This window comes from Chinchilla lanigera, unplaced genomic scaffold (assembly GCF_000276665.1).
Source record: "Chinchilla lanigera isolate Chin_1 unplaced genomic scaffold, ChiLan1.0 scaffold00004, whole genome shotgun sequence".
NCBI classification, from domain to species: Eukaryota; Metazoa; Chordata; class Mammalia; order Rodentia; family Chinchillidae; genus Chinchilla; species Chinchilla lanigera.
The window spans coordinates 1,483,423-1,497,326 of NW_004955405.1; the positions used below are offsets into that span (position 1 = coordinate 1,483,423).

The following is a 13,904-nucleotide window of genomic DNA, read 5'->3' on the forward strand; positions in this document are numbered from 1 at the left end:
TTCATAACAAATTACTTGTTCCACTACTCTTTTGTGGAATCTCTTTTAAAATACTTTTTCTTAGCTGAGCATGGTGGTGGTATTGGTAGTCTGAGCCTTTTGGGTAACTAAGGCTTAGGCACAAGTTCCACTTCAGCTTAGGCACCTCAGTGACTTAGTAAGACCCTGCCTTGAAAATTAAAGTACAAAAAAGAGCTGGGGTGTAGCTTAGTGTGAAAACCTTGAGTTTAATATCGGCACAGAAAAAATGCTTATATATTTAAAAAAATATTTCAAGTAATTTCAGCCATATGATTTGCATGGATGCTTTGAGTTGTGCAATAGCAGTCAAACTGGAATCTGAGATCAACTATGCAAGCAGTTAGTTATTCCTGTGTAATGAAGCCTCAGTAACAACTGTGGTCAGTGAAGTCCAAATGAGCTTCTTTTTATAGATAATACCGCATGTGCGTTTTTGCCCATCGATGCCAAAAGGGCATCATGTCTTGAGTAAATGGAAGCTCTGTATTTTACTCTGTGAAGGTACACTATGTTTTGCTTCCTTTGGGCTTTCCCCCTTTGTCCTATATCCTTTCTTCACAGCAAGCCATAATCATAATTGCAGTAGCTTTCTGTGAGATCTGTGATCCTGCCTGTGAAATACGGTTCCTGAGAGTGGTTTTTTGAGCTCTGCAAACTTGCTGTTGCTGTCAAAAGTGAAGAAATTCTTGGAAATTGTTCTCAGACTTAGCAGTTTGTCCATCTATGGCTTGTGCCATGTATCATCATGGGGAAAAGCTTGTCTTAGAGATTGTAAAATTTAGACTTGGATAGATGGCAGAGAATATCCATTCTACTATTTCTTTTCATGGAAAAGCATCAGGGAGTTTAAGATTTGCTTCAGTTGACAGAGTTGGTTTGGTGGCTAGGTCATTGTAGGAGATCAGATTGAAAAATCCCATTCTTTCTTGGGTTTCTCATTATACACTGTGTTATATACACCTTGACTGACACAGTAAATGTCCTTTGGATATGTTTGCTTCCTGTGTTAGAAATAATGATAATCATTAACTTACAAACCAATAAGCTATTCATCAATCTCATTTCATAAATCACTAGTATTCTATATCTTAAGATAATCCTAGCATAATACCTGAATCTTAATTATGCAGAACCTGTCCACACTCCCAAACTCCCATATTTTTTGTACTATAGCTGCTGTGTTTGCCAAGATAGTATTAATTTGCTTTATGGTTAACATTATGTTCACTTGTTTAACAAATATATCTTAGATTCTCTATTTTAAAAATCTTTTTTGATGGGATTATTTATTTTTAAATCAGTACCTCTGGATTGACATACCTTAACTTTCTGTGTTTTTGGCAGGATCAAAATTGCCTATTCACCATGAAGCTGATGAATACAGCTGATGGAATACTTTAAAACACTCCATATGGAAAGGTTACATCTTAATGGAGTGACTAGAGCTCTTTTTCTACTCTGCAGCTTCAGAAATTCAGTTTTATTATTTCAGTCAGTAAGAACTGGGCTCTGGGGAATTTATAGTAACCAAACACAAGAGATTCATTTAAAAGGATAACACCTATTTTAATTCACTTTTAAAATAAATTGGTTTTTCTTTACTAATAAAATTATCCATAGGGCTATGAGGACATGTAACTTGCCTGTTAGGTTCACTGTTAGGTCTCCAAAGCTTAGAAAATTAATATATAAATACTCCATTAGTAATTATTGAGTTTATACATCTGACATCAAATCATTTGGGAGACTGCATGAGTAGTCAGTATTGCTACAAGATTTTTAAGTGTATGTCTAGAGAACACTTAGTAATATTTGTGCTTGCCTTAGAATCCAATTTGCTAATCTTATAAATTGGCTAATAGCATTTTTGGATAAATAATAATGTCTTCTAAAAATATTCACATATATTTATATGCCAATAAATCATAATATGTATTAAAATTTTTGTGTTCTTTAAATATTAATTTCAATTTTGTATAAGTAAATTTTCTCAATATGTAGTTAAATTATCAAGTCTACAATATTAATTTATTTTAAATGCTTAAATTATTGTTTATTTCTTTCTTTTACAGATGTTTATTTTTTGTTTTCATTTACACATGTGCTTAACTGTCAAATTCTACCATATCAATTTATCTTAAATGCTTACGTCAGTTTCTTCCTTTTGCAGATGTGTGTTTTTTTTGTGATTTTATGATCATCATTTTTTAATTTGACAAAAATTATATCTATTTATGATATACAATGCAATTATACATACATTGATGGTCTTCAATGTGATTATATATGTACATTTATGGTATATGATAATTATATACATATACAAAGTCACTCAAAAATGTATGTAACTCACAATACTAATAAATGTCTGGAAGTTAAAGGCCACCACTTTGATTACCTCTTGTAGTTGTAGAGGCCAAAGGTATCTTGTATCAATTTCATGATGGGTCAATAAATTTCATATTAAAATATTTATACAAATTTTTCTTTTCCTGATGGACATTTTTGGTGCAATATATATACATATATATTCCTCCCTCTATTCCTTCTTTTCTCCCTTTCTTTGTTCCTTTCAATAATAATTAAGGAATGGTCATTTTTTTCTTGTATTTATATGTGTATTTTTTCTGATACAATTAAATCAATCTAATCAACATATCCATCAGCTTACATGTTTGAGTAGTGAAAATATTCTATCTGCATTTTCAAGTATACACTGCTGTATTAGTAACTATAATCACCATGGTGTACACCTGTCTCTAGTCCCTGTTAAATGGTGCTTTGTAGCCTCTGACTGACACCTGCTCATTTCATGCACCCTTCATGCTTTTGTCGCCACTATTCTATGCTCAGTTTCTAAGAACTGGTCTTTTTTAGTTTCCACATATAAGTGAGACCACTTGTTATTTGTCTTTCTGTGCCTGGTTTATTTCATTTAACCTAATCTCCATGTTCATCCACATTACTACAAATGTCAAGTTTTCTTTCTGTAAACCATTTTGAAAGACGAAAATTGTACATGTAGCAATGTTCCTAAAGCAAATAATTTTGGTTGCCCAAAATCTAGTTACATATGTGCGAATACTTGGCTTGTACATTTGCTTTTCATCTTTTTCCTTAGTCCACTTTGTAGATGAGAAAATTTTATACTTCTCTCAAATTTCACAAATTCCTAGGTCTATTTTTGCACTTCCCTGAGATGCAGTAACCATACTAGTCTTATAAGACAAAAGAAAACCATTACTCAATTTGGCAGGTTCTGAGTTGTTAAAGACATGTGTTTTTGTCTAGTAATTGAAAATTTGTTGTTCATTTAGGAATAATTCAAAGCCAAGATGCTGTCATTTTTTTAAAACAATTTAACTCTTCTTGTTATATGTTCTTAGGCATTTTTTTAAGTTTGAGCATAGCTTTTGGTTTTGTGCAATAATACATTGTCGTCTTACAGAGTGAGATTTTTCCTGTCTCAGTTGCTCTGTCATGTAATAATTTTCCTGTTATTATGATATAAAGAGTTGGTATTTTAGCATTATTAAAAATTCACAGACTCATTATTATTATATAGCGCTATCTACCATGTTTCTAAAAGGAGATGGAGGACTATTTGTGCTTAGCTATCGCTGCACTTCTGCATTCTGCCAGTGTATCAAATGCCTGAGACACTTCATTGTGCCTCTTATATTTGGACTATGATCATTACTGTGAATTAACTGCTGAGTCCTTTGCACTTGACCGTGTGAGTGTGGGTGCTGATCAGTCCCTTCTATTCCTGGTACAGAACTGCTTCTTATATCACTACAATACCTACAAGGCCCTGCTTATAAAGACAGAAAGAAACACATGCCTATATTTCATAAATGTCTGTATAACTAGAAAAATAAAATATAGTATGATTAGCTACTTATTAAAATATGTAGAAAATATTTTCTACCTTTTTTTGGTTATTAGTATTTTTATATCTTCCATATTGACTTCTCTCCTTCAGTGTTATTAACTCACAGCCTTTGAAGGAATCAAATTGTTGCACTTAGGCGTATGGATTGTATTTTTGGTGATCGGGTTACCAGAGATTATTATCTGATAACCCCACTTGGGCTGTTTCTTTAGCTGCCTCTGAAAACAGAGCAAGATTTTCAGATGAGTCTCATTTTCTAGCAACAAAGAGATGCTTCAGAAGCAAGCAGCCTGCCTGCCTCTCTCCTTTCCTCTCACCCTCCCTCCCTCCTTCATTTCATCCCTCTGGGCCTCCCTCCCTCCCTTTCTTTTTCCATTCCTCCCTGTTTCCTTTTCAGTAATGATTAAGGAATGCTAATTTTTTCTTGCTAATAGATATTGCACAATAAGTAGCTAGGTGTCCAGTTGCCCATAAGAGCTGGTTGTGAGCAAAAGCAACATTGACACTTTTGGCCTGTTTTATAAGGAGATCTGGAAAAATACATACTTTACTTGTGTGAGTTTATATTTACTGTCTTCTGCCAAATTTCACATTGACACATCTAGTTTTATTTTATTATGAGGTTTCACCAGCTTCAAAGACTGTACTACACTAAGACAGTTGCCTTGTAAGCAACGTATCAAAGCAAGGCAATTTAGATCGAGTGCATTTTAGTAGCAGTTCATCTAGAGCAGTGATGAATGTAACCACGCTATTCTAAATGTTAAGAGTGACCCTCAAATGAGAATAAAATGAGAACAATAAGTGAGTTTTCCAAATTTAATTACTTCCCTGATATAACTTTCTTATCTAAAAATGTTGGAATAGTAGAGCCGAGATGGTGTTTCCCTGTTAAAAAAACAAAATCCTGTTTTATTTTCAAGTGGTAGATGGATGTATTAACTGTAAAACTTTAAAAGATGCTAAACAAATCATCCTTAAAAGTTTATGCATACCTTTGGCCCTTGGGAGCTGCTGGAGCCAAGAACCATATGCCTCACTATTATAACTCTTTTTCAAATTCACTTAGACTTGTCTTGGCTACACAATGAGACCAGTGGCCTCTGTGTGGACAGTATTTCTCATCCTGTAGTATGGATCATCAGGAAATTCACATTGCTCAGGAAGGGCCCCAGCCTCCACACTTGGTTAGTATGCACATCTTGGGCTGTCAACCGTGAACAGTGAGTTTGCCTCCTGTGTGAATCTAGGTGTTATAAGTTGGCAGAGTAGGGTGGGCCCAAGTCAAGGGTAAGAATTGTGTGAAAACTATGTCATCATATTTTACAATGCGTAAGGTGGCCTTACTGGGCCTGATAAAAGGTGATGATCGTATTTCTGCATTCATTTATTTCCTTTGTTTCAGCCTTCATCACTTTAACTTCTGTTGACTGTATTGGTTTGCTAGCACTGCCATAACAAACTACCACAGGCTGAGTGGTTTAAAGGATAGAAATTTATTTTAATTGAGCCTTGGAGCCTGGTGGTCCAAAATCAAGTTGTTGACAGATTTGGGTTCTCCAGAAGCTTCTCTTTCTGTCTTTATGTTTGTCTCTGGGTGCTGGGTACATTGGTACCTGTTCTTCTGATAAGACTAATCACACTGGGTAGGATCCACCCACATCACCACTTTACCCCGAATTTCCTGATACAGGCTCCATTTCTAAATACTGTATAGTCCGATTTTAAGGAGGTGAGTGTTAGGATTTCTTATGAATTTTGGATGGACAGCTGTAATGAACTCAGCTGAAATAAATTAAAAATTTAGCTAAAATGAATTACAATTCACATGTAAAATTATCTAATTTAATTTGAAGCTCATTAATTTACTACTCTTTTACAATAAAATGTACTGCTTTTTGCTTGCTACGCCAATATATTCTTGACTATCAGATGAAGATTCTCTCATTTTTGATAGTATTTAAGAAACACTAATAATAATATCTTTACAAAATCACCCCTTTTAAAAGTTTCCACATCTGGGCTGGGGATTTAGCTCAGCGGCAAAGCGCCTGCCTGGCAAGCGCAAGGTCGTGAGTTCGGTTCCTGGTACCGGAGAAAAACCAAAAAAAAAAAGGTTCCACATCTTTAAATTGATTTTGTTTTACTCTGATCTTCTGTTTTGCATTTCTAGTGTTGCAGCTTCTCTTTGATTGCATATATTGCATAACGTCTGTTTGATGCACAAGAATGTAGTTTTTTCTTTCCTGTCTGTGTCTGTCACAGTAGAAAACAGAGCTTCCAATAGACAGTTGACTTTATACTTCAGTGTTTGTTACTGTTGTTAAGAAGAAGCACTTAGATTTGAGAATATTTATCATTTTTCAAACCATTGTGCTCTAATCATGGATCACTTACATTTCTGAGGTTTAATAATGTTTAATTCTATTTGTTAAAGTAAGAGTGATTTATTTAAAAGCTCTATCATCTTTTTAAGTCCAAGAACTAAAGTATTCAGTATCCATTTGACAGTATCATTAACCTTTTAGTAATGAATATTTACTTCTGTGAACATAAATTATGGTAGCACTAAAATCAATTGGAAATGTTAACCAAGATATTGTGGTATCATTTAGTATTTAGGGTTTTTTTTCGACGTCCTACTTTTTGCAGTTTCATTATTTCATTCTTAATTTCTACATGCTGTTTTGACTTTTCTTGATACATTCATTTTATCAAATCAGGACTTTATTCCTCCTTAAATAATCCCTAGGATATCCCTATCTCCCTGAAGCCTTAATACTGTGTATTCTTCAGGTTTATTTTGCTATTTGCCTTCTTTAAAGAAGGAAAAAATTATTTCAGCAATTATGTGTTATTGTATAATGAATGGCAATAATTTTTATCAATTTATAAATATTCCTATTGTTCCTATTTATTTAACTCCGAAGAAAATTACTAATTTGCTTTTACTCTAAAACAAATTATTGAGATCATAACTGGATCTCCACTTCCAAAAATTTTCAAAATTAATTTTTCACAGTTACTGTGGTATACATAATTTTTTGAGAAACAGTTTATTAAGAATATCATAAAATGTTACATGGATTTGAAATGTAAATATTAGGAAAAAACAAATTTTCATTTAGAAAATTGTCTTTAAAAATATATATAACTTTTAAATATGCCTAGAATTAATAAATAAATTCAGTAGTGTAGCTGGATACAAAGTCAACATTCAAAAATTAATAGCATTCCTGTACACAAACAACAAATACACTGAGAGACAAATTAGAGAAACAATACCTTTCACTATAGCATCCAAAAAGTTGAAATACTTAGGAATCAATCCATTTAATAAAAGAAGTAAAAGACCTACACAGTGAAAATTGCATTACTCTAAAAAAAGAGACAGAAGAAAATTTCAGAAAATGGAAAGATATTCCTTGTTCATGGATAGGAAGAACCAACATTGTGAAAATGGCCATACTCCCAAAATTGTTGTACAGATTCAATGCAATCCCAATCAACATACCTTTAGTATACCTCACAGATCTAGAGAAAACATTCCTCAAGTTCATGTGGAACCAGCAGAGACCCACATTAGAAAAAGCAAGTCTGGGCAACAAAGGCAAGGCAGGAGGCAATACAATCCCTGACTCAAAATTATGCTACAAGGATACCGTGATAAAATCAGCATGGTGTTGGCAAAAAAACAGACGTGAAGATCAATGGAACAGACTAGAAGATGCAAACACAGCCACAAACACATTCAGCCACTTTATCTTTGACAAAGGGGCCAAACATGTTCACTGGAAGAAAGACACTCTCTTTATTAATGATGCTGGAAAAACTGGCTTTCAACATGCTAAAAACTAAAACTAAACCCATGTCTATCACCATGCACTAAACTAAAGTCAAAATGGATCAAAGGTCTAACTATTAAAATGGAAATACTAAATCTACTGGGAGAGAAAGTAGGTAGAAATCTTGAAGACATAAGAGTAAGCAGAAATTTCATGAACAAAAACCAAACTGCCCAGGAAATACTTCAGAGAATCAGCAACTGGAATCTCATCTTAGAAGTTTTTGCACATCAAAAGAAATCACTAACAGGATGAAAAGAAAACCCACAAATTGGGAAAAAGTTTTAGCCAACTGTCTCTCAGACAAAGGACTTATATTTAGAACATACAAAGAATTAAAAAAAAAAAATCAGGCCCCAGAAATTCAAAGACCCAATCCAAAAATGGACATCTGAGGTGAATATACACTTCTTGGGTAAAGAAATACAAATGGCAAATAAATACATGGAAAAGTGTTCAACATCATTAGTCATTTCAGAAATGCAAATTAAAACACCCTGAGATTTCATCTCACTGCAGAAAGAATGGCTGTCATCAAGAAATCAACCCATAGCAAATTCTGGAGAGGCTGTGGGAAAAAAGGAACCTTTGTCCACTGTTGGTGGGAATGTAGACTGGTGAAACCACTGTAAAAATCAGTGTGGAGATTCTTCAGTAAACTAGGATTAGAGATCCCATTCAATCCAGCTAGTCTCCTGGGTATTTTTCTAGAGGAACTGTAGACATCATACTACATTGATATATGTGCACCCATGTTTAACTGTGCAATTTGTAATAGTGAAATCTTGGAAACAAGCCAAATGCCCATCAGCTGAGGAAGGGATAAAAAAGCTGTGGTATTTTTATACAGTGGAGCATTAGTCAGCTATAAAGAAGATAAACTTGGGGCTTTTATAGGTAAATGGATGCGACTGGAGACCATACTTAGAAGTGAAATATATCAGACTCACATGTGTAAACATTATATGCCCGCTCTAGTGTAAGAACTTGAAAGAGTAAATAAAATCTGAAAGGTGAAATAGGTATTGTGAAAGGAAAAGATCCTGCTCAAAAGGAAAGAACAATTGTGTTGAGGAAAAGAGAAAGAAAGAAAGGAGGGAAATAACATATCTAAGGTAATTATACCACTAAGTTCTATTGGTTTATTGAAAGGAACAGTTAATATTTAATTGTTTGATCAATGTTACATACCTAGATCTGGTTATCTGAGTAACCACTTTGAAGATAACAATGTGTAATATAATAACAATTGTTAATTTCCTATCACCTTGTTTTGTATTTTTTTTTTGTTTGTTTGTTTGTTTTTGTTTTTCTCCAGTACCAGGAACCGAACTCACGACCTTGCGCTTGCCAGGCAGGCGCTTTTGCCGCTGAGCTAAATCCCCAGCCCCTCATCTTGTTTTGTAATTGTGTATGTTTTTATTGCTTTTATGTTGCTTTGTTTTTGTCTTTTTTGTTATTGTTTTTATTCTTTTCTCTTTACAATAAAATATATAATTTTTGAACATTTCCATAAGTATATTCTTATTTTTGTGATCATTAAAAGTTTCCATTAAAAGAACTTTTCCTTTGTTCCTCATAAAAGAAGTATTTTCCTACATTTTAATATCCTTGAGCCCAGCTCCTCTGCACTTGCATTGAGCTGTATCATGTATATATTTAAGATGTGTAACACATGTAGAGTATCTCTTTAAAGAGCTGATAATTAGATTAAGCATTTGCTGAATAATTCTTAAAATTTTTTATTGGACTGATACTTTTAGTCACCCTAAGAGCCAAATAAATTCTGAGATTCAGTTAATGTTTTGCCTGGCTGCTTTGCCTTTTCTCTGCTTCCTGGCTTCTTCATATGGGCAATTCCTCAGTTCAACCGTGCTTTTGAGTCTAACTCTAGGTTTTGCTTTTTCTTTCAGGATGTTTTAAATAATTTGGGATCTTGTGAACTGGATGAAGATGATTTAATGCTTGATTTAGAATTTTTAGAGGAACAGAACCTTCACCCCTCAGGTTAGTGTTGAGCTGATTCATACTATCATACAAGTCTGATTCTAGCTAATTAGTGGTCTGTGATAAAGTAGGTAGGCTGTTTAAGCTGTGTTCAGTCTTTGAAGTCAGTTCCCACTGTAGTCACTTTTCCATGGCTGGTTTAAAATGCTTAACACCACTGCTGTAAGGAAAATGGTTTCTTTTGGCTCACAGTTCCAGTCCATCGTTCGCTGGCTCCTAGACACAAGCAGCATGGCAGAGGGACACGGGCAGGGAAAAGTTTTACATGGCACTTCAGGAATAAAGTTAAATAGCATTCTAAAAATTAAAAAGGGTCATTTCTGAGCTAAAGAAATTTAAGGATTGCATTATTATGGATTGTAGATTATTTTGTTAGATGTTATTTTGGTGTTCTGTTTTATTTTTGTTAACAAAAATCCTTTATAGAGATGTATGTGGATGAAACAATATGGCATCTGGGATTCGCTTTAGCAAAGAGTATGGAGGAGGGAAAGGGCGCAGTGAGATTGACAGACTATTGGACATTATTAAAACTGGGCAATAGACATGGATTGAAGACTGCTTGGATTCTAGGAGCCATGGAATCACAGTTGAAAAAGTTATAACATCCTTCCTATTTTAATCTAGTTGTGAAGATTTTCGAAGTAATTGAAGTACTTTTAAAAGAGTACAGATAATATAGCAATCTGTTTTGTTTGATAGTCCACAAAGAGCAAAGGATAATTTTAAAATATAAATACTTAGCTCCATATATGTATGTGGGGACAAAAATTAACCTATTGAATTCCTTAAAATAATAGTACTTTATATTTTATTTATTTTCTTTAAAGACAAAATATAGATTATTATTAAAAGTGCTTTTGAATTTAAATTTTATTGTCTAAATTCTGCCTTACATTTTTAAAAATTGATGTTTTGTGGTACTAAATAATTTAAACATTAATTAAGGCACTTGGTTAGGATAGATGGTACAATTCTTTGTGTCAAAACCAATGCATTTAAATACATGAATATATTTTCTTGATATTAGTCAACTATCCAAAATACCATTACAAATTTAAAATAGCAATATCTTGGACAGAGAGTTAATTTCTATTTTCATTTAAAAATTTTATTGTTTATTAAAGCAAATCACTAATGTTCAAAGGGGAAGCCATTCTGCTATGCATATTAAATTTTATTTTTACTATTTGTAAATGAGTTACTTATGGATAATATATTTTACTTATGTAGTGTTCTTTGATAAAAGAATGTAATGTTTATTTGGAGGATTAAATTAAGAAATTTGAAGCTGGTAGTGTTATTGATTTTGCATGTTTTTTCTAAAAATACTTAGGGCAGTATCTCTTGATATTTCTAGATACTAATGGGGAAGTAATGGTCCAGTGATATTAATTAGGAATTAATTAGATGACTGTTAAATTATTTTAATTTGATGAATAAGCATTGTAAAAATTCTGTGAGTGAGGAACTTCTCTTGTGCTTATTAATTGAGGTGGTGATTTGTGTTAGTAATTTTTAATCAATAATGGCAGTGAAGAGGTGAGACGGAGCCCTAGTGATTTTATAATATAAGTGATAATGCACAAAGATTTGCAACAACATTCACATGGGAAAATTATTTTAAAAATTTCATTGTGAGTTTCCACAAGCTCTGATATTACCATGCCAGAAAGAATGTGTAAAGCATCCTTAATCTGTGTGAAGTGCAGAAACAAATGGCACAATTTTGGATGCAGAGCATAGAGGTTAAAATGTGAACCCTGGACTTAGACCAATACCAGCCACCAACCAAGCTATGTACATTTGAGCAAATTATTTCATGTCTCTCAGCTTCCCTTCTTCATGTGCAAATGGAGGCAATGATAGTACCTATCTCATTAGTTTGATGTGAAAAATAATAAGTCAAAGCACAGTAGAATACTCAGTCCAATGCTTGGTATATAATAAATGTTGAAAATCTATATCTAGTACTATTTGAAAAATTATACATAGTAAAATATGACATAACTGAGGTACAATAATAATCTGACCCTGACAATTTTAGTATTCTTTTCAATCTCAGTTAAAAATTTCAGCCATTTTTAAAGTTTACAGTTTGTCGAAATTTAAGAATAAAGTGCCACAAGGTATGCATTTAAATTTGCTTGTTTATTTCCAAACAAACAAGATTCTAACATTAAATACAAAACAACAGAATAATAAATAACATTTGTTTGGTTTAAGTGAGAGTTCAAAGAGGTAAATGACATCCTTTTCGTGTTGGAGAACACTGGGGTTTTGAGTGATAAAGTATTACAGTTGGTAGATGTACTATCTAGGTGCAAGCAAAATTTTTCTGACTCTCAGGTTCTATGTTTAATCACCATAATTCTCTGTGCTAATAAAATTAATTTGCATAAACACTCTAAAACCCTAGGTACGTTGAAACTTTTGTTTATCACTGGCTGTTCTATTACCTTTCCCTGTTATGGGCATCACTTCGTATGTCTGCCTTTCACATCAGCCAAGAAATGTCAGTTAAATTATATTTATTTATTGAAGCATCTGTATTGTTCCCAGCTTGAATTGAGGCATAAGATTCTTTCAATTCTTGCTTTATTTTTACATACTACTTACACCAGGCATGATGGTGCCCCCTTTCAATCCCAGCATTCAGGAAGCAGGGGCAGGAAGATTCCTGAAAGTTTGAGGCTAGCCTGCACTACATAGTGAGTTCAAGGCCAGCCTAAACTACATAGTGAAACTCTGTCTCAAAAATACTCAATCCATACAAACAGGCAAAAATATATAATTTATAACCTCATTGGGTTATCTCATTCTGTACTCACAGTGATTGTTTTAGGTATTATTTACTGTTCTGTCATGATTGATGAAGGAATAGAGACCCAGAAGAACATTATTTCTGTTTCAGGGTTAAGGAGATAGTCCATGGCAGAGGCAGGGTTTAAATTGTAGCTTTGTGATTTTGTACCTACTTACTGTTCGTACTACAAAAATTATAAATCACACTTAGCTCACAGAAGGAGTAGTGATAGATTCGCACAATGTTCTCTTGCAATACATTCACTCTTGTGGTATCATTATAGTAAGGACATAATTGTGATCCAACTTGTCGTTTTGTGGGTTTCATCTTGTGTTATTATCATTTCTGCTGTTAGGGTACCTGTTATCTGCTTGGTTGCCATTAGATGGCAAGCTTGTTCTGATGATGGTGATAGTAATCCTATCACACATTTGTATTCACTTTTATAGTTTAAAAAGTATTTCAAATATGTTATCTCATCAAGTTATCCCAGTAGTTCTCTGAAATAGGTGTTAATATATCCCAACTACAGTGGAGGAAGCAAATATTAATTTGTTTAACAAAATATATTCAGCCAATATTTACATAGTTCTTAACATGACATGATATGGTTCTTTTCACTCTTTCAAAACTTGGCTGTGTTTAATTTTACACATAATTCTGATATATTGGGGCCTGTATTTTCTAAGGTCACTGGAAATCACAGTCACATCTTAGAAGAGAAGTTGCTTCAATTAGGCATGTTAGCTGTGTTGCGCAAGAACTGTTAGCCCAAAGGCAAGGGAACAGGCAAAGAGCTTTGAGAAGTTGACAGAGACATCAAGCAGAGTGGTGTGGAGCCACTTAACACAGACACAAACATCCCTGTCCATGTCAGCAGGGAATGCAGCTTTAATCTGTTTGCAATGTGTTACTCTATGCTTTTTAAAAAAATTTGAATGGTACTGAATCATCCAGAGAAAAACTTCTGTAAACTGAGAAAGACATAAATAAGTAAAATTCATTTTGGAAATATTTTTCTCTAAATTTTTATTAGCTCTTTCGTGTATTAAATTGGAAAGTAGTGCAAGTTCTTAATAAACTTTATCAGAAAGTATCCTTTCATAAGGATTCTGTATCACAAGCAGTTGAAAATACCTTAAAGACTTTTTATATACTTCATTTTTTTCTTATATCTGCACTATTTTCTGGAAAGGATTGGCTAGTTGTAAGGAGAACTGTGAAAAAAGTCTACTGCCATCTTTGAAAAAGCAGTCATTTGATTGTGTTCTACTGGTAGAAAGATGCAGATCATATTACCTAAACACAAGACTGTACAAGTGCCTCTAAT

At 33.4% G+C, this 13,904-nt stretch overlaps 1 protein-coding gene across 3 annotated transcripts in view; it reads left to right on the forward strand.

Moving 5' to 3' along the window:
- Nucleotides 1-13,904, forward strand: part of Ccser1 (coiled-coil serine-rich protein 1) — a 1,107,714-nt gene that overhangs the window by 127,607 nt on the left and 966,203 nt on the right. For all 3 annotated transcript variants that reach the window (XM_005374255.2, XM_005374256.2, XM_005374257.2), the window contains exon 4: nucleotides 9,675-9,768. In XM_005374255.2, the coding sequence (XP_005374312.1) occupies nucleotides 9,675-9,768 (94 nt within the window). The remainder of the gene's footprint in view (nucleotides 1-9,674; nucleotides 9,769-13,904) is intronic.